Source organism: Anser brachyrhynchus (genome assembly GCF_964034855.1).
Source record: "Anser brachyrhynchus genome assembly, chromosome: 7".
Classification (NCBI taxonomy): Eukaryota; Metazoa; Chordata; class Aves; order Anseriformes; family Anatidae; genus Anser; species Anser brachyrhynchus.
The window spans coordinates 40,688,805-40,708,807 of record NC_137701.1 but is presented as its reverse complement, the minus strand read 5'-3'; the positions used below and the strand labels follow the sequence as shown (position 1 = coordinate 40,708,807).

The 20,003-nt window shown below is 45.3% G+C and overlaps 1 protein-coding gene across 10 annotated transcripts in view; it reads right to left on the bottom strand.

Moving 5' to 3' along the window:
* GALNT13 (polypeptide N-acetylgalactosaminyltransferase 13) overlaps positions 1 to 20,003 on the bottom strand; it is a 126,107-nt gene that overhangs the window by 60,724 nt on the left and 45,380 nt on the right. For all 10 annotated transcript variants that reach the window (XM_080599441.1, XM_080599439.1, XM_080599440.1 and 7 more), the window contains 3 exons: positions 3,959 to 4,125; positions 2,754 to 2,961; positions 1,608 to 1,778 (listed from right to left, as the gene is read on the bottom strand). In XM_080599441.1, the coding sequence (XP_080455567.1) occupies positions 1,608 to 1,778; positions 2,754 to 2,961; positions 3,959 to 4,125 (546 nt within the window). The remainder of the gene's footprint in view (positions 1 to 1,607; positions 1,779 to 2,753; positions 2,962 to 3,958; positions 4,126 to 20,003) is intronic.

Genomic DNA, 20,003 nt, shown 5'->3' with positions numbered 1-20,003 from the left:
ACACGGGAGAGACAGGAGAACTAGCGCAAGGCGAAGGATGCGAGAGGAGCAGCAGCCAGCGAGGCGTGAGGCTGCGCAGCTCGTTAGGATAATGAACTCTACGAATTTTAACGCACACCTCAGCTTTAACGGAATAGCTTCTGGCACAGCTGACTGAAATAGTTGACTTCACAGCTGGCTGATAAAATTTTAGATCACGAGAAGAACAGTTCTTTTGACTCAAAAAATACTGCCATCACCCTTCTGCTAACAACAGGGTCCACTTCTGCTCCCTGGGGCGCTGCTTGCGTTTAAGGGCACTCCACGGATTCGAGCACAGCTCTGCTCCCTGCCCACCGCGCATTTCCCAAGGGTTTTACACTTAAAGAAGGCACTGACAAGCACGCATTTGGGAAACCGGGCACAACTGGCCCAGAGAGGGTGAGAAACCCAGACCACAACCCAGTGGCAGATGGCCTGCTGAGACCTTCCCTCGGCACAGGGCTGACCCGGGTCCTGGGCTGACCCACCGGTACCCAGGAGGAAGGGACGGGCGATGTGGGAGCCAGGGAAGGGCTGAGGTACCCGGGGAGCTGCACAGAGCAGCCCACACCGGGAGCAGACACAACCCCAAAGCCTCCTGCGGCTTCCTCCCTTCCGCCTGTGCACGAGCATCTACTGCCTCCTCTGAGTACCAGCTTCAGCGGTGAGGCACGGCTTTCCTCTTTAACTCGGTAAAGAAGAGGAAAAAAAGATGGTTCCTCAGATGGCTTCCTGAGAAAGAAATCTAAAAAATGCAGCGCTTCCCTGACTCCAGCCTTTGAAGGACATAAAATGACAGATTTTGGCCATCTGCAGCATAAGTAGTTCTGAAAAGCTTTTCTTCGCCCACCCACTGCCTTACCTGGAATTTTTTTTTGTAAAGCTTTGCTGTGAACTGCTGTCCCCTGAGTTGGCTCTCTCTTTATCTGCCTGTTGCCCACAGCTGGGGGTATGCAGGACTGAAATTCTTTCCACTTCATCATGTCTTTTAGACAGGTTTGAAACCATTACATCCACTTTTAAGAGCTTTTTTTTTTTTTTTTTTTTAATTTTTCTTTTAGTTTTCATGAAGACCACAGAAGCTATTAGAGCTGAGCAAATAACCCATGGCAAGTAATTTATTGAATTTGTTTGGTTTCAACTTCACTTAAAATTTTTCTCGAGGTTTTGCTACAGACCTTGGTTTGAGCAATTAAATGGAGGAGGTTAGGAAGGATCAGAGGAATTCTGGACATATTCTTAGATCTTTAAATTATGAAAACAGTAATAACTGTAAACATAAGTTCAACAAGGCTATTGGCAGAAAACAAACACATGGGGAACTTCAATACTTATATAGCAGGTATTAGTTTGAATTACTAAATGTTCAAAAGAAAATATAATGAGTTTTCTCAGCTCTGATAACCACCTTACAGCATTAAGAATAAGTCAGATTTTGGTGTTTTCTGCCCAGAACGGTGTGCTGCAACTATCTGACATGTATTCTCTGATACTGCAGCAAAATCTTAAGTATTAAGTGTTATTATCTGCATGAACAATCTAGAGTAGAGTCAAACACCATAGTATGCTCGGTTCACTCTCCTTACCTCACAGGCAAGGTCCTGTCTCCTTTCCTCCTGTCCATCTCTCTCTGGGGAACTGGATACCAGCGGAAGTTGAGTTTCCAGTTAAACCCTCCGTAAGTCATGTCTGACCCAGCCATGTATTCAAATGTGTCATCGCTGATCACATCGATGATTGGGCAGACAACAGTTTTCCTGTAAGGAAAAAAAAAAAAGGCTTCTTTAAAAACAAACTCTTTTTTCTGAATATCCCATGGTTTTATTTTGAGGCTCCTGTGCACAAAAGCCAATTTACCACGGTTCCAGCTTCTCTTCCACAAATGAGGTTGTGCAAACGTCACTATTTCTGTGGTCAGCAGCTGTTTGGAGATGTTGATTCCTGCTGCGCTCCCAAGAGGTGAAAGCTGCCCGCTCCTAACCCTGCCCGGGGCCTCCTGCTTGTCAGCCAAATCCTCCCCGCATGGCAGGGGTGACTGTCTCACACTTCACCCCTGCAGCACGGACCATTCGGTGCTGGCAAAGTCTCCTCCTCACTTCTTACGTGTGACAGTTCCCCCTGCATACCTCTCCTCTTTTCTAACACTGGCAGTGGTGAGACAAACACAAGACTATTTCTGCTTGGGGCTGCAGGACTCGAGCAGGGCTGCTTTTACCATACCGATGCGCCCATGCTTCATGGAGCAGACGCAATACGCCTTTGGTAGATGAGAACAAAGCCCATCTCCTGCGTCTGCAGGCATGCACGTGCAGGAAAAAGAAAAAGCATGCAAATTTCAGAGTATGGGAGGTCACAGGGACAAGAAGTAGCACCTGGTGAAAAGAAGGGAGAAAGATGGGCCAGGGCACTTGGAGCTCAGAAAGTAAATGGTCTGAGTCACTGTCACTGCTGGCATTGCTACCCTTACTGTCAGCAACAGAAATCTGCTCTAAGAATCAAAAGCTTATATATTTAGAATTAGATTTAGATATAAATAGTACAGAATACTATATCTTCCTCTTAAATCTTTTAAAATCTTCTTTTTCAGATCACTGCATTTTTTTCATTTTTACTTTGTTTTTATTATTATTATTTTATTTTTTTTAGCTGCGTAGCGATCAAGGAATGGCCTGGAGCCCCAGCTGAGGCTGGAGGCACGTTCCCTGCACCCGACCACGCGAGAGCCACCTCACCTGTCCTCCTTTATCCTGGCCAGCAGCGGCTCGAGCCAGCCCAGGGTGCACTCGCAGTGCGCGTCCAGGAAGGTTATCACCTGCCCTGTGGAGGCCGCTGCCCCCCGCAGCCGCGCGCGGATCAGTCCTGACCTCTGCTCCATCCGAATGATTTTTATGGAGACTTCCAGCTTTTTCACATAATTCTCTAATGAGGCCTTCAAAAATTCTGCCAAAGATGGTTGAAAAAATAAAAGACAAAAAACACTATTTAGCTGGCTTCAGCAACTACTGAGGACTCCAAACCTACCTGCAGTGTCTGTGTTGTGCTCAGCCGTCCAAGGGCTGCCATGCATGAACAATGGCATAACACGGGAAATGCATTTGGACACATTTATAGTTTTTCTGAAGACCAAGAGCAGAGCTATAGAGGTTCACACTGCAACTTGGTTCAACTCAGCCATGGAAAACAGTCTGCGCAGACACACATAATTACCCCAGCACCTCATGGAACTTCACAGAAAAAAAGATTTTTAAGTAAGTCACAATCAGTTTCCTAGAAATAAGTCAACAATCAATACTGAGTATAAAATGATTACACTTTTGCTATGGCTAAAAACAAATACGGCTATTTTTGAAGAATTTCACCATTTGAACCCCCCTAGAACTCCTGAATTTGTTGCTTTAGAAAAATTACTTGGTCTTGCACAAGGTGAAGATGTTTATGGTTCCATCCACTCCATTTACAGAATACCATTCCATTTCCAGATAAAATCGGTTTCACATTTCACAGTTTTATTTCTAAACACTGATTTAAAAATAACGTTACATTAAATTAAAAGGGCCAACACCAAAAGAATTGAGCCACAAATACCAGTTTATCAATAGAGCAGTAGAAGGAAATTGGCTCAGTCTGGACATTCAGTAAAACCTGAAACACAGCGCAGGGCTCCCGAGCGACAGCGAGAGAGAGACAAAAAGAGAGAGAGATGGAGAAGGATCCTGCTGTTCGCAGCAACGTGAAATGAGAAACCATAGTGCAAAACAGCACTAATGAAATTCTGGATAGGAGCACCACACATAGCCTTACAGCCTGATAACCAACCTTCGTCTCTGTTACTACTTGAAATTGTATTTTAGCTCTTGCCTATTGATGCAATGGTGCAGCATCCTCAAACGGCGCTACAAGGACACGTGAAGTGCAACTCCTCGGTGCAAACACCCACCTCTCTCGCTGGCATCATCGACCAGGATGATTTCAGCAAGCAGGTGATGAGGCGAGCGATTTATAACGCTGTACACGGTCCGAAGCAAAGTGCTCCAGGCTTCGTTGTGGAACACGATGACTACGCTTGTGTTCGGGAGCTCATCAGGGTAGACTTTTGTCTTGCACCTGCCAACACATACAGAAAAAACAGATAGAAAGGGGGAAGTTAATCTTTAAGTAAATCCTAAGGAACTCTACCAACAGGAGAGTCTCCAGGAAAAGGGGCTTTAAGCCTGTTGAACAGGATATATTGCAAACCAGCTATCGATCTCTTCATGCTCCCAAGGGAGAAGACCAAGAGGCAGAGGAACTTGTAAATTCTGTTTTCTTGCTAAGAATGCATGGCAGAAACCCCCAAAGGTGGGGTACCACTGCACTCACTGCCCACGGAGACACAGGGCTCCTCGTTCCCATGTGTTTCTGCGCCCAGAAATCGGCATCTGGAGCCACAGCCTGAGCGCTTCTGGCACCTCAAATGCAAAAACTTGGCTGCACACAAGACAAGGTGCAATTAACACACAACATATCAAGCAGTTAACAGTTAGGCTAAATAAGTCTTTTCTTGTGACAAATCCCAAATCCTATGATCTCAGATGCACATGCCTCCGAGACCTTCCCATTTGTGGGAAGTGGCTTGTCTTAAAGAAGAAGAAGATTACTATTTTCCAGAACACTCTGTATGCCCATTCAGTGCAAGAACAAGCAGCGAATATCTCACCTATTTTCTGAAACTGCAGAAATCAAGGCAAAGTGAACAACAGGCACCAAACACAGCTGATTTTACAAATGCACATTACAGCTATTTGCTTCCTACAAAAGTCAATCCAGAAATCTGTGTATTCTCTCCAGATCTGACATATTTCAAAAATACAAGCATACCTACAACCATCTGTCAACACAGGTCAAATCTATTTAAACACACTCAGTATGGACTGTTAACCATGGTGACTTAAAAGAGTTTCCACTTTTTTTTTTTTTTTTTTGATATTTCATTATTTTAGGATCTTCTAGCTCTAACCATTATATTATTACCGTGCTCCTAATGCAGGAAAGCACTTCCAGCACAGACAGGTAAGCATGTATTTCCTTTTTTCAGCAGAGGCATACACACACTAGTGAATTAACCTGTACATAATGTAAGAATAAACTATATGTGGATTTTAGTGCATATTCTTTATAATACAGCATATTCAAAGCTTTAACAAAGAATTCTAAATTAGTGATTTACTAGCATTTACATACTCTGCATTCTCTGTGACATAAACACAATATATCACTTATAGTTATCTATGTTATCTGAAAAATCAACCAGTCCAGCAAATGCAGTACTTCTTTAGGAGAAGCCTCCTTAGTACATCAAACTTCTGTATGAAGAAGCCATGAGACAAATGGCTAAGGTCCCTAAAGAGAAGTCAGCTTGTCCATGCAGTTTCTTTCATAAACATCATCTACCATAACAAAACTCTCTTTAAGCTTTTCTTCTGCCTCATTGTCATCTAAAAAAAAAAAAATGCAAAAAATACGGTGCTAACAGTAGCTATCCATATATATATAAGCACATACATATGTGCGCACACGTACGTAACAGTCTTGACATCCTTTGATGAGGACCGCTGAAGTTTGCTTGTACTCATCTCACCTTTGCAACTTCAGCCATCCAGTTAATTATGTGTCTAGACATCAGCTATGATTTAGATTCAAAGTTCATTTTTAAAAAGTTTGTAGCTCATTAACCTCCACGTCCACAGAGGTGCCTAAGAGTGCAAGCTTAGCAGAACAATGTGTCCAAACCCAGACGTTTCGAATTTATTTATTTCCAAGGCACACTGAAAGGGTCTGTACAAAGCTGGCATAATTCTGCTAGGCCCATATTTCACAACAATCATTTTAATTACATTTAAAACAGATACAATTCTGGAAATTGGAAGAGAGACGTTACATAAGATTATGTTTAAAAATGTTCAGAGATATGCACCAGCAGTGAAATGACAAGAAGAGAAGGAACAGATATTTCCTTGTTTGCAGCTTAACGCTAATTTGGTCGTACAAGCGGAATATTAAGGAACAGAATGCTTGTCATCAGTTAGTGTTTGCCAAGATCTCCAGAATTTTAGCTATCGTTCTCGTTATTCTCCAAGGTACGTGAGGGTACCCAGAGAAGCTAAGGGCTAGGTGAGTTTAGGACATTTCTCAAGAGGTCGCGTGTCCTGCGTTTTGCAGCAGACCCATCTAAATGATAACAAATCTTGCCATGAACGCCTGGGAGCAGCATCCTTACTGCACGTCCTTCTTCAGAGCTTCCACAGTGACCACGTGAGGTAATGCTCCGTGAAGGCAGGAATCCCTCTCCTCCTGTCAGAGGGCTCTCTGCACGCCCCTCCTTAGTCGCTCAGACAATTACACGGTGGGATTATCCTCCCTGGAGGAGGATTATTCCATTTCCAGACGAGTTCATTCTGGCGGCATGCTATGTATAGTTTCTCAGCTACATCAAGTGATGAACTGGGATTTGTTGATATCTGGTCTGCTCATCAGAGACTAAATTAAACCCATACACTTAGTTTAATTTGGGTCATTTGGTTTCAGTAGAAAATGTAAATGCCGGTACTTTGTCTGCATTATAGCATAAAATCCATATTTCATTAGATGTTATTGCAGCACTTAACCTGCCCAGAGGAACCTTTAGCCCAGCCTGGACGGCACGGTGGGCCCCGCGCTGACCTCCACCCACAACACGCAGCAAGGCCAGGAGTCGTGACAACAGAGGCACTGCGGGAGGAGCAGCTCTGCAGCTAGTTTAACTTCCTCCTGCTTTCTGGGAGCTTCTGGAGGGCTGCTGGGGTAAAGCAGAGGCCAGGGGCGAGGCACCGCCCAGGCAGTAACGCTGCGAGCAAAGGTAAATTTGGGGATGTTTGTGCTTTAGCTACCAGAAAGGGTTTTGTACACATTTTTGGGCTCTCTCCAAACCTTTGAGCACCACAAATTTTGACAGCCTAAGTTATTTAGGCAATCTGATGATTCCAGCCACTTTGGCTCCAAGAAAAACACAAAGTACCACGGCGTAGCAATACGTTACACTCACCTTAAAGACCTGAGCATTGCAGGGCAGAAGTTCAAGGCATTTTCCACGTTTTATTTCTTACAGAACGTTGCTTCCTCCTTTCCTCAGAAAGAAGGTTTTTTACCACAGCAGGACAGTGCCTTAAGGACCAAACTTGAAAAAAGCAGCTGCTCTGGAGCCGTAAACTGCACAGCTACAAATCCTCAGTGCTTGTTAACTGACGCGTGCACGTTAACACAGCCACCTCCTGTGCCGGTCACTGGGAGGACCTCAGTCCACAACCACCAGTCCCACAGTGAGCATTTACTGCCTGAATGAAACACAAACCCCGTTAGCGTGTTGAGCTGCGGGTTACGTACTGAACCCCAGAGAGCTGCCCGTCACCTCCCGCCGAGGAGGCGCCGCGCTGCAGGCCCCGCTCACCTACCTCAGCACCTCAGCACCGGCACCGCTCACGGCGAGCCTGGCCTGTCAGCTCGGCACTGAAGGACACGTGGAGGGGAAGTAAGGTGGAAGGCACAAGAGGCAGGTGGAGGCTGAAATACCGACTGGCACGAGGCCGAGACGGGTCTGAACAAGAAGCTTACACTTCTAACAATCTGCCTTTGCTCTCCAGTGGAAGCAGGACATCAGTTAGTTTCCACTAACTCACTCAAGGCAATTTTCATGAGCGCTGGATCCACCTCAAAGATTAACACATGAATGCCAGTGATATGACAACCATGCAGCACGTGTATAATCCCTATTCCTGCTCTTCACTGCCACTCACAAGCTGCACAAAGGACAGCCAGCACAACCGCCCCACCACCACCAACCTGCACCCAGCAGCCTCACTACGTCCCAGAGCACCTACGCCACTATCAGCTTGGATATTTTGGTGCGGCACATCCCATGAGAAGGGCGGCGTGCCAGGCTTGGGCTCTGCCGTGTGCCGTGCCCTTCCCCAGGACGCTTTGGCCACCACCAGGCCCCGTCCCACCCCTGCAGCACACCTCTACCGGTGTTCCAGCGAGCAGACACCCGCTGAACACCCCGCTCACATGAAGGTGTCTGTAAGCGCAGGGAAGATAAAAACCTTTCACTTCCCGTTACCGAAATAATTACAGTGACTCACACTGCATTTTTTCTACTTCAAAAATACACTGCACACTGAAGAAGTGATAAATAAGTCATCTGCTCCTCACACAGCTATCAAACACAAGGACTCCTGCTTTGCCACCCCTCCGTTATTTACAATGCATGCTGATTGTTCAACATACACCAACACTGGAAACACTTTCCCAGAAACATTGTTTTTTCTCATGCAGTCATCAGATGTTACTTTATGAATACACATGAAGTAAATACAGCTGTTTAAACGCGAGAAAAACACATTTTTCAAGATCAATAACACGGAAACAGAGTGAGACTCTATTTACCATCTTTCCCGTTGGCAAATTACGTGCACATGAAGGGCTGCGCTGCGATTTTCTCTCTTGCAGAATTGTATTGAGGCTCTCAGGAAACAAGACAGAAAGTCATGCAGAAAAGCAAAATACTTGGAGGAAAAAAATGAGAATATAACTATTATATACCACTTATTATGTAGTATTTTTGATGTGATGCATTGGGGAACAAAGAACTATGTTAAATATATGTAGTTTATATGGCTCGTGGGATTTTCGTGATTATTTTGTCATTACCTTCTGGTGCTTTGCATCAGTGAAAATGCAAAACATGAAAATGCAAAGGAAAGGCTTGTCATGCTGAACACTGGCACGATCCCTCTTACTGAAGCAGACTTGGCGTGCTGTGCCGAGCCAGCCCGGCCCTGCCGACCAGCCTGCTGCAGGACCGCGGCCACCGCAACGCCACCAGCACCAGCACACGCGGCCTCTCCGGGAGCACGGCAGCAGGATGCGCCCTCGCGGCTCCGTCCCCATCAGCGGCGGGGCAGGGCAGCTGCCTCACACAGCTCAGGGACAGGCTTGGAAAAACAGAAACACGAGGCAGCCTGGGAATCAGCGACATGGAGGGGTTATCAGCCCGATACAGCACGGGGATCCCGGATTGCAGGCGCAGACAGACCGAGCATCCAGCAGCAGTGCATGCCGCAGGCTGAGGTAATAGGAAGAGAAGAGGGATGAGTGCACCACTTCCCAGCGCTGAACTAGTAAACCCTCGGCTTGCCACACAGTGCATCCTCCGTCCATTTTAAATTCAGATTTATGTTCTGATTAATACTACATGCGCAACTGTGGCAACGTATTCATTCAGGTATCCAACACATGTTTATTTATATGACCATGTACGGACACCTATGCATACATAAACATACACACATAGGCAGATCTGAAGAGGACTTGAACCGTGCCTACGACCCCTTTAACCCTCAGCTGCGACCTGCCTGCCATGTGCTCGCAGAGGTTCAGCAAGGCAAGCGGACAAGGCAGAGGTCTCCTGACATCCCTCGGACAGCGCTGCCACACGCACCTCTTCCTCTTGCAGCTCCCCACAGCCACCACCTCAGTGCAGCCCATTTCCCAAGCACGGATGTCTCCCTGCAGCTAATGCAACCACGAGCCGTCGTTTCATCCAGGGCAGCCATCACTCCTTGTACCTACACTACCACATACAACACAAGGTCATAGCTCAAAAACCCAGAGCAGTATCAGGACACGAGAAAAACTCACTCCTAATTTCACAGTAATGCACCTTAAGACCCGTAACAAAGAATGGCATAACCAGAAGTGATGAATTTCCCATTATGCAGCAAGATCATCTGCAGCACTGCCTGTTAAAAATGACAACGCTGGAGTTTATTTAACTGCCAAAGCATCAGAAGTTATATGGCAAATTAAATCAATAAACTCATCTCTGTATGGAATGGTTACCTTCCAGTAAACTTAATACTCTGCAGTATTATTATTACTATTGTCTTAGTGTCATGTCCAGGTATGTCATTTTTCCAAGAACGATCAAAAATTACTTTACACAAAACGAAAGAATTCACCTTTAAATAGGTTATCACGTTCCCAAAGTGGTTTTCCTTCTAGGATGAATCAATATTGAATTAATATTTAAATAAAGGACAAAGAAGAAAACAGAAAGAAACATCATTAATTTTTAACACATACTAGAACAAACTCCAAGTATTTAAATGTGTTCTTATTTGGAAAGAAGTATCTCACATGCCAATTCTGGGGAAAGCACTTACCACTTCCCAGCTGAGCTCAGGGAAACTCAGATATTTATTTACAGGTGACTTAAACACAGCTCTTTTATTGTGCTGCTGCCAGTCACCGTTGGGAGGCAGGCAGTGCAGGGGGAGCAGCACCGCTCGGGGCTGCCTTTGGGGCAGCGGACGTTGGGCGACCTGAGCCGGGCGGATCACCGGCGCTGGCCTCTCCGGCTCACACGGCTGTTGTCGGTCTCAGGATTTCACAGGCTGTCCAGAGTTGCGGATGCCCCTTCCCTGGAAGTGTTCAAGGCCAGGCTGGATGGGATTTGGGCAGCCAGGAGGTGTCCCTGCCCATGGCACGGGGTTGGAATTAGATGGGCTGTAAGGTCTTTCCAACCCAAACCCTTCTGTGATTCGATGAAATCAAGCCAGCGTGCAAGGTCTCAGTGCTGCTGAGAGGCATGCACCACTGCTCCGCAAAGCTGGCGGCCAGCCTTGTTCCTTTACCTCCCTCTAGAACCAAAACCAGCTGCCATCATCGCCTCACAAGACGTCAAACCATATTAATGGGTATTGATTATACGCCAGGCACTTTATGACGCTTTATTCTATGTTTATAGCACATAACGAAAGTTGTTTGTGCTCTGCTGTATCTGGCTTTCAAGAGCACACGCATATTGCATTATTCCAGGTGGGTAGCGCTGGTATCCACAGAAATATTGATAGGTAATTGAATTCAAAGTAATTTCATCTTGAACAGGCTTTAAAAATGTAAGGAATGGTACACTTCAGGTCAAAAATATTCCCACAAACCAACAGCTTATTCCATGGCCAGCAATAAGAGAGAGGGCCACTTCTGCTTTCCCTCCCCGGAAAAGGACAACCAAAAAAACATCTCCCTTTGGCAAAAAAAAACACCGCGAACCTGACGTGAAGCTGAGCTGCTGGTGTGACACAGCCTTCGGAGCGGCCGCACGTGCCTGTGGAGAGCTGCATTTCGGGAATGCTCCCAGGGCGCAAACCTTCCCTTCAGCGCCAGTAACTGCACCGTGTTCAGGTCACCGCAGCTTGGGGTTTTGGTTTTGTTTTCTAAAAATTGCACTTTGGAGTATAAGTTAAGCAGTCACAGTAAGCAATAATTTATTTCTGAGTAAGCGGTAACTTTTGTACTAGAGAATCCTGCGGCCTAAATACAGCTTTCTCATATACAGCGTGTATAAGATCTGTTAGTTAAGGAAATTCAAACCGCTCTGATGAAATACGTGGTACAATATTATGAACAGAAGAAAAGACTGAGCGCTTGAATTCCCTGCCAGAATAGGAGAATTATTTTCAGCTCGATTTGTCATTTCTCCCCCCTGCCATGCCCCACGTAAGTGCTAACTCGGCGGGAGCTGCAGAAGAGCCCATTTCTGATCGCCGTGCAGAGAACTACCACTCCGCCAGGAAAAACATCGCATTATCATGTATTAGATTCTGCTGCAACGTTTCAATACACACAGGTTTAAACTCTACTTTAATAAACTCACTTGAATTGCACCAGCTCCTATTTTAAACTGAAATTTATGCAAATAAAAGGTAAATAGAAACTAACTGAAAAGGAATTTATTTCACTTGGAGGAAAGAAGAACTGTGCCAGAACCGCATCTACATTGCCTTACTGAATGCTATTGTATCAAAATACTCCAAAGCTAATCGATTTTGATATCCAGCAGATGAAAGATGTGAAAATCTCATGAAAATTGTTCTCCAGTATGTCATTGCAGAGTACAAACAGGTTTGCACTTTGCAGGAGCGAAGACCCTCCAATCACACCTTCAGCTACCTCTGTTCATCAGGCTTTGGGTATAGCCTGAACATCAAATATTCCTTGGGGGTTTTCAACCCCAAACTCTGCTTCGATATTTTAAAAGTTACTTCAGAATTCATTACTAAATGCTCAAAGTTCTTTTTATGTTTGAGGAAGACCATGTTAATACAACACAACATTATTATATTATTATAATTATATTATAAGCAAACAGCATTGCATAGAGGATGCTATTTCAGAGGACTTTACTACAGGCCCCTTCTTTCTTTCTCTACTTTTTCCACTTAAGAAAAAAATCTAAGATCTGCCGTTCCTAAGTCTTTCAACTGTCAGCTGAAGGGATTTTTACATTATCCTTAAATGGAAGTATCAATACCCCCACAAATTTGAAAATGATAGCAATTACATGTGGCTTGCAGCTCAATTCAGGACAAGTCTGTAATGGAAGTTACAAATGATCAGATAAGGCTTTCTGGGATGGCTTTTCATCATTAATTTTGTTCCATTTCCATTGCCGTTTTTTATTATATCATTGCTGAATCCTCTTTGAAATTCACCAGGCTAACCTTCCCCTACTTTTTAACGTATTTCCCAAAATATTTGAGCAAGTATTAACTTCGGGTCCCAAAACCTCTTACTCGTACCTGCAGTATAGAAAATAAGACGCCAGGAAACATTTCCACAGACCGCTTTTCTGTCGTGATCTGCCGGGCAGAGAGGGTGGCACCCTGACCTTCAGGCTCTGCAGCAGTCTCTAGAGCAGGATCTGGAGCCGCCAGCTAAGGGGGAAGTTCTGCTGGCATCACGTGAAGACAAGAGCAGTGGCACACCTTGGTGCCAGCCGCTTGGCTCTTCACCCCGCGTTTCCGATAAGGCACGCCTCGATGCCGTGCTTTGCAAGGCACGAAACCGCTGTGCTGGATTCACAGCAGTTGGCTGCTTCTCTCATTCTACAGCAGCCCTTTCCATGGGCTGAGCCCACACGACACTTCTCTTTTATGGACATAACCCACAATCCTGGCGGTCTGCACCCTCTGCTTTACACCGTGGAGCGACCACAGGTGACAAGAAGTCCCCCCCAGGGGTGGCTCGCCGAGGCAGCACATCAGGCGTACCGCTGCTCCTGCACCCTGCGCTGCCAGGGACCCACCGGAGCACAGCCCGAGTCAAGCGCTGCAGAACTGGAAGCCCAGAAGCCAGATCGCGGTGCCCATCCAAAGCCGTCAGTTTCCCTTACAGCCGGTTTTTGTTTCGGCGAAGCCAGAATGCTGCAATGTGCACACCTGCGGTGCCGAAGCCCCCTCCATACATGCTGATAAAAGCTGAACCAGGGATCCTTAATGCTTTCACTGTCCACGTTCAGTGCTCGACTGCCTGCAGAAACACACTTAAACTGATGATCCGGTTGTAGAAGCACCTATCACCCTGCATGGCTGAGATGGCATTTGCTTGTCCCACTCCCTGACCTCTTCAAGAAAAAAAAACAAACAAAAAAAAAAAGCATAACCATGCGTTTTAACCACTAAGGGCTCTTATTTTAGTAAAGAAACTATGATTGGCTGGTTTCTTGCTGCGGAATATAATTTTGCAGGCTATTCTCACTTCTCAGTTGAACCTCGAGACTCATCCCCACGTCTCCCTAGCAGGTACATACGAAAGCTGAACGACAACCGGCTGGGCCAGCGGCAGCAGTCACAGCAACCGGCAGTCTCCGAGCCCTGCCCTGCCAGGCAAAGGGGACGGCTCTACACGAAGGAAGCAATTTCATGCTTGAGCAGCCCTGCGATATTAAAGCAGCAAAATGGGTTTCAGCCGCTTCCCAGGGTGGATGCTGCTGCCGGAGAGGGACAGGACCGGTCTGGGGGTACATGGGGGTGCTGCCCTGGGGCTGCTGCCGAAGGAAAAGCAGAACTGATACAAGATTATCTAGCAGAAATATGCATCTTTTGTGTTTAAATACTACATATCCTCCCAAAGTGCATACCGCGTGAGGACTAGCACCTAACAGTTTAACCTCTCATTGTTATGTCATTTACGGTATTTGCGGTAAAACTAGGAACGTGCTAATCCTTGTAATGCAGATAACCCTAAAAAACGTGAAACAGCAACAGAGTTTTACAGGACAAGCAAGCCAGGTAAATCTACATCTTCAATCAACCACCTTCGCAGCTCCAATCACCGTCCCCACTTCCAAGCCTCTGGGGACAGGCTGCGTGCCAACTGTCCTGCAGACGCCGTGGGAAAGGAGCGATGTAAGGGGCCACTGGGGCTGGCTTCCAAGACAGTCTGCAAATTCACGACTAGAAGGAAACTGAGAACAATACCTGCCAAATAACGCTGCGGTGCTTGCCACAGGAACTAAATATCCTTCGTTTTATACAAACTGTTAAAGTGTTTATTAATATCCAAAGTCACGTGAAACCATCAATAAAGGAAATAGCTCTTCTTTTTGATCCTGCTTTAGAGCAATTTTTCCGTAAATAAGATCATTCTTTACACTTAAGTAGAATGACTTCTGGGGCCTCTCCAGTGAGGCCACTCCCCTAAGCTGACAGTAGCGCTCCCAGGAACTGAAATTTATTTTCAGCTACTTTACAGCTAAGTAAGGAGTTCTTTTATTCCATATGTCCCCATACTAACTGCCCAACTCCAAAGCAGACTGCAGACCGCATAAAGCAGCGTGCCAACGAGAAGTAGGTTTGTATTTCTGGAAATCACACTCTTTGGAAGTTCTTTGAACAAAGGACGTCTTCAAAAATTCGTGTGTATCAGTGTCTACAAATAAATGCCACCACTAAGCATCAAGAACTCGGCCAACAGCCAAAAACGCTTGCACAGCCTCCACACGCAGTCCTTTGTAGCAGCATTTCTGCCACTTTTGTGCACCTCCAGATGTAAAGAAGCTTCATCCAACTTCAGATCAACAATAGCAAGCCACTTCAATTTCAACTTGTCGTACAAATACACCCTACTGAGCATTTACGTGTTCTGCTCTCCTTCCGCGCGGGCGCTCTGCTGGCGGTGCCGGATCCAACACCTCCCCTTTGCATCCGTGGCTGTTCTCTCACATGCAGCAGGCTCCACTTGGCACACGCACCACGTCCTCATCTCTGCATCGCTCGCTCCTTGCCAAAACCACAAATAACTAGTTGTCACTCTGATAAAGTAATTGGAAGAAGGGCACTTTTTGCTCGGCAGTAGCGGCGTGAAGTAAAGCAAATGGCTGGCTTTGAGCAGGGCTCGCAGGAGCGATCCCAAGCCCACCTGAAGCCGTGCTCCCACAGCTCTGGCATGCTTGGCAGAGGCTAGGGGTCTCCAAGGGTAATCAACCCAACACCACCAACCCCTTTTTAATTTCAGTAGCAGTCCTGTGCATGAGAATCTCGTGGTGCTTGGTACCGCTTTGGCAGTAGGGGAATTGCAAGTTAATGAGTGGGGGAAGCCAAGGAGACGGCAGGCTAGCACAGGAGGGGCTGCAAGCACTTCGCAGGTGCAGCTGCACCCTCTCGGGCATCCAGCGGGCCTGGCTACAATGCAAGTAACGAACAGAACACCCTGTGAGCTCCTGTGGCTCCTTAGGGTTGCCCTGAGACACACCAGCCGCCATGCTGTTAGAAAACGGAGTGCAGGTTGAATTTCCCCACATATACCAGGATGCTTTTGAGAGAGGCCATAATTTGGAAGCGCCACCTTAAACGTTTATGTGGAAGCTTAACCGAGAGGAGCTCCCCTCCCTTAGGGCAGGCAAGGCAATGGGGGTGATGGCCTGCTGCCCCTGCCCCACCAGCCCCCTCCATAGGAAGCTGCAGTACGCGGTTACAGCACAAAGCCAGATGGAACCGAACCCCAGCTTTATGGGGGACAGGACAGCAAAAGGGAAACAGCAGCAGTTTGTAACGGTGCCTCTCGTGATACAAAAGCACAGGTGAAACACTCAGAAAACCTGTTTAGAAGCCATCTGTTGCCTTGTGAGCATATCTTTCTCACTGCTGGAGAACTAATATTCATTTTTTAATCCTAAGAAGCCTTTAGCTAATCTATGCATTGGGAATTGCCTTCGATCTTGTACAGATTACCTGCTTGTACCTTCCTCCCTACTGGCAGTCTCCCCAGGTAAACACCCCCCTCCCTGCCCCACGTAGGCAAAGTGGAATAATGTCTGAATTGTCATTTAAAAATAATTTCTAGCTGAAACTAATTATGATTTCTCCCTGACCTTTCTTGTTCATGGGTGGTTTATAGCTTCTCTATGCATAACTTTATACTCACAGTAAAATCTTAAAACATAAATTAGCTTTTAATTATATGAAGCAGTGGGCAGACAAAACCTGGCAATAAAGGAACTCGTGTGCTTTAACCACCGCAACTGAGAGCTGGGAAAAGCACAAATACAATATTTGATGGTGCAAGACAAACGGATTAGATGTGAACATCACAAAACACAACAATTTGCCCTCCCCTATCAGGGCTAAATTGGATGAAGAACAAGTAGTGGCCTTACCAAAAAATCTAATCAAAGCTTCTTGCCCAGGAACAGAGTGTCAGAGGCACCAAAGGACGTCCACAGATATTCACAGGCAGTGATTGCTACTTCTACACCACTTCTTTCAGAGCCTCTCTTCTTTCCCACCCCATGACTGTGTGTCACGGTTCTGGATTTGAAGGAGCCAGCACAAAACCATAGCACCGCATTTAAGCCAGGATTACGGCTGAGAAAAAGGTGAGGGTGAGCACAACAGCAATGACAGCATTCCTTTTGCTTCTGAAATTCCGTATCATGCACTTTCTAGGAGGCCTCTGGACATGCAGTGACAGCAATACATACATATAATGGTCCAGATACCAAAAATAATCTCGCTAAGACCGCAGTCACAAAAGACCTTGTTAACTATAGTCACCTGAGGCATTTGCTACTGAATCTTCCCTCCAGAGTTGCGAAAATCAGTTCTGAAGTTCTTCCTCACCTTTCCCACTGTGAAATGTCAGGAAGAAGCACCAGCAGCTTGTAAATTGCATCAGAGCTGTCAGGGAGTTGGGACAAACCAAATAACCCAGCAAGAAATAACCACGATTTCTGCATTGTAAAAAGCATCAGAGCAACAGCTGAGCATTTTCAGTCCTCACAACGTGTGATGAACCAAACAAACAAACAAACAAAAAAAAACAAAAAAAAAACACCCACAACTCATCAGAAAATCACTACAGAAAAAAAACAGCGTGTTTTTGTTAATCGTTTTTTAAAAAGAGGTTCTGAAAGATCAAGCAACTCAACACAAGAGATTCTCAGCAATGAAGTTTGAGACACCCTGTTTCCCCCAGACTGTGCAGTGTTTTGGTCTTGTTTTGCTATGGTTGGTCCAAAAGGCACTGAGCATTTCTGACCAAATTTTACTTCTCAGACACATGACAATTTTCAAGGCCTTTCCCCGTTCCCAGGCTTGGACAAGCTTCCCTGCAGCTTTTGTTCTGGAAACCCAAGCTGATGGATAATTTTAAGTGCAGTTCCTTTAACCAAAATAAAGATACTAAACATTCATTTACCACACTGCTCAGAAAACTATATTGCTTATTAAGAATATCAAGAATTTTTATTGAAATTGAATAATGGATTCTCTTGCCTTCATCAGAAGTCAAGAAACATGGTTATGGTACGTCTCTTAATATTCAGAGGTTTCAATAACATGACGCCAACAAGGCCAGTCAGAACTAACCACAGCCCACTCGAAGTTTTCAAAGATAATCTAAGACGATTTTCAGACAATGCAAAGATTAATGATGCAGGTATTCATCACAGCTTACATCCCTGCTCAGTTATTTTGATTCTATACAGCATCTAAAATGTTGTGGTTATCGATAACTGGCATAAACAAATTCTGCACGCCCCAGACTGCCGTTTGTAAAAAAGGTTTTCCAGAGCAGAAAAGTAGAAGTATTTTCTTATGTGAGTTTCTGATCAGAAAATGTATGCTCGTAAGCACACACACAGAGCACAACAGCTAACTTACCCTAAATTTCCATGATAAGAAAGTCCGATTATAATGGTTTAGCAATTTGTAGAATAGCACTTGCAGCTATTCATTCATAAAAGACAGATTTCCTCTCTTGCTGCAGAATACACTTAGAAGCAAAATTACACATTTCTATGCTGAATTAAACTGTTCTTAAGGTTTAATCAATAGCTAGTTCAAATTAGATCTGACATTGATTAAAATCTTCAAGTTGGCCATTACCAACAGAACTCAGGCAATCGAATGGCACTCGTTGGTGCGCTACGCTAGGCATAATGGGAAGCAAGTTAACCAGTTAGCGTGACAGTTGCATTCATTAGAGGGAATTAAAATATCACCACAGAAGCAGGGATGGAGAGGAATTCAGGCATACACATTCTTTACAGCACACAGCAGGAGGATTTTGTGATCTCCTGATGAGGGACCTCATTCCTGCTGAAGTCTAAGCAAGCTCTCATTGACTTCACATCAGGTCTATTCATAAACATCCCTGTTTGGGAGAATGATGAGATGAGAGAGAGAGAGAGAGGACTTTTTTAATTATTATTTTTAAAGGAGTCTAACATTTTTCTCCCTCATTTTACAAACACAAGTACTGTGGGTGCCGTGTAAATCCTACATTAGATCACAGTCATCAAACGACCTATGTACAAGCTGAGTGTACGTTTTTTGTTGAAGAGGGGGTGTGGGAATTCAGACACATCATTTTCTGCTTTGAGCCTACGCTTGTCTGCTTCGTGCTCGGCGGTGCCATCACTGAGAAGGAGGCAGCCAGCCCTTTCTCCAGCACCTCGGCGTGAATCCGGCCCCAGACTGAGGGTCACTGCATCTATTATTACTCATCTAATTTTGCCAAAGAGAACTTCCTGGCCTCTGAAAGAAAAGCTTGCGTTTCTGAGTAAAAGGTGTGGTAAGTTAGACACCCAGTGCTAATCAGGTGGATGCCTCCATCCCCCACCAACAAAAATAGTTATTTCTGTCAGACACTAAATGCTTTAACCATAAAATCATACTCTTCCTTAATAGTAAAGCATTATGAAGCGGCATTGAGAACAATTTAATACTCCTTAAAGACAGAATACGTACAGAAAGCATCTGTCAGAAGAGGAAAGTATGAAAATGATTATTTTTTCCAAACCCCACAATAATTTGTCTTTTCAACACAGATAGAATACGAAACTTCTTTTCATCAAAGAAAAGCACTTTGATTTCTCAGTATTAAGTAACTCATCTCCCTCTTAGACTGGGCATTCATTTTACTTGTTTATTCAGAATTCACTTTCCTTTCAATACTGCTGACAGGAAAAGGAAAAAGCTCCTCGAAGCAGACCGAGAAGCACTGCTGTCCTCGTTCCAGCGTGCGCAACACTCGGTCCTGTTTCTTGCTTCAGGTCTCGAGTGAGAGGAGCACGTCGTGCTGACCTGACCATTACGTGGGTGGTTTAAATGTACATGGGCCCTCTGCCAAGGGCGTCGTGGTACAAGAAAACAATCAGGTAGGAGTAAGGAAAAAGCCGGGCCAGCAGCGCACCACATCCCCCTCATTTCCCAGAACCGTACGAGGTCCCTGCGCCTGCTGGAACCACCTCAGCACCGGAGCCAGCTCCAGCAGCTCATCACGACTGCACTCAGCGCTCTTCTGCAGGGCAAGCAGTGAAGAGCAAACAAGCAAAAAGCAATAAAGCCTTCCTGATGCTCTCATTACATGAAGTACATCTTTACTGGCAACAGTCTTAGGTATTGCTTTGTGGAAAATTGGCATCAACCAATTACAAATGATCACGCTCTGGAGAAGCATCGCCTGTGTTGCTTGTGAATAAGGTCTGTTGTTAAAGCAACGCTTCTATTATTTGCATACACTTACAAATAAAATCCAGGGGGAAAAAAGTACTTGCTTGATTTTAAATTTGATGGGAACCTGAAGAATTTAATTTGAAACAAAGCATAATAAGAAGGATTTCAGCT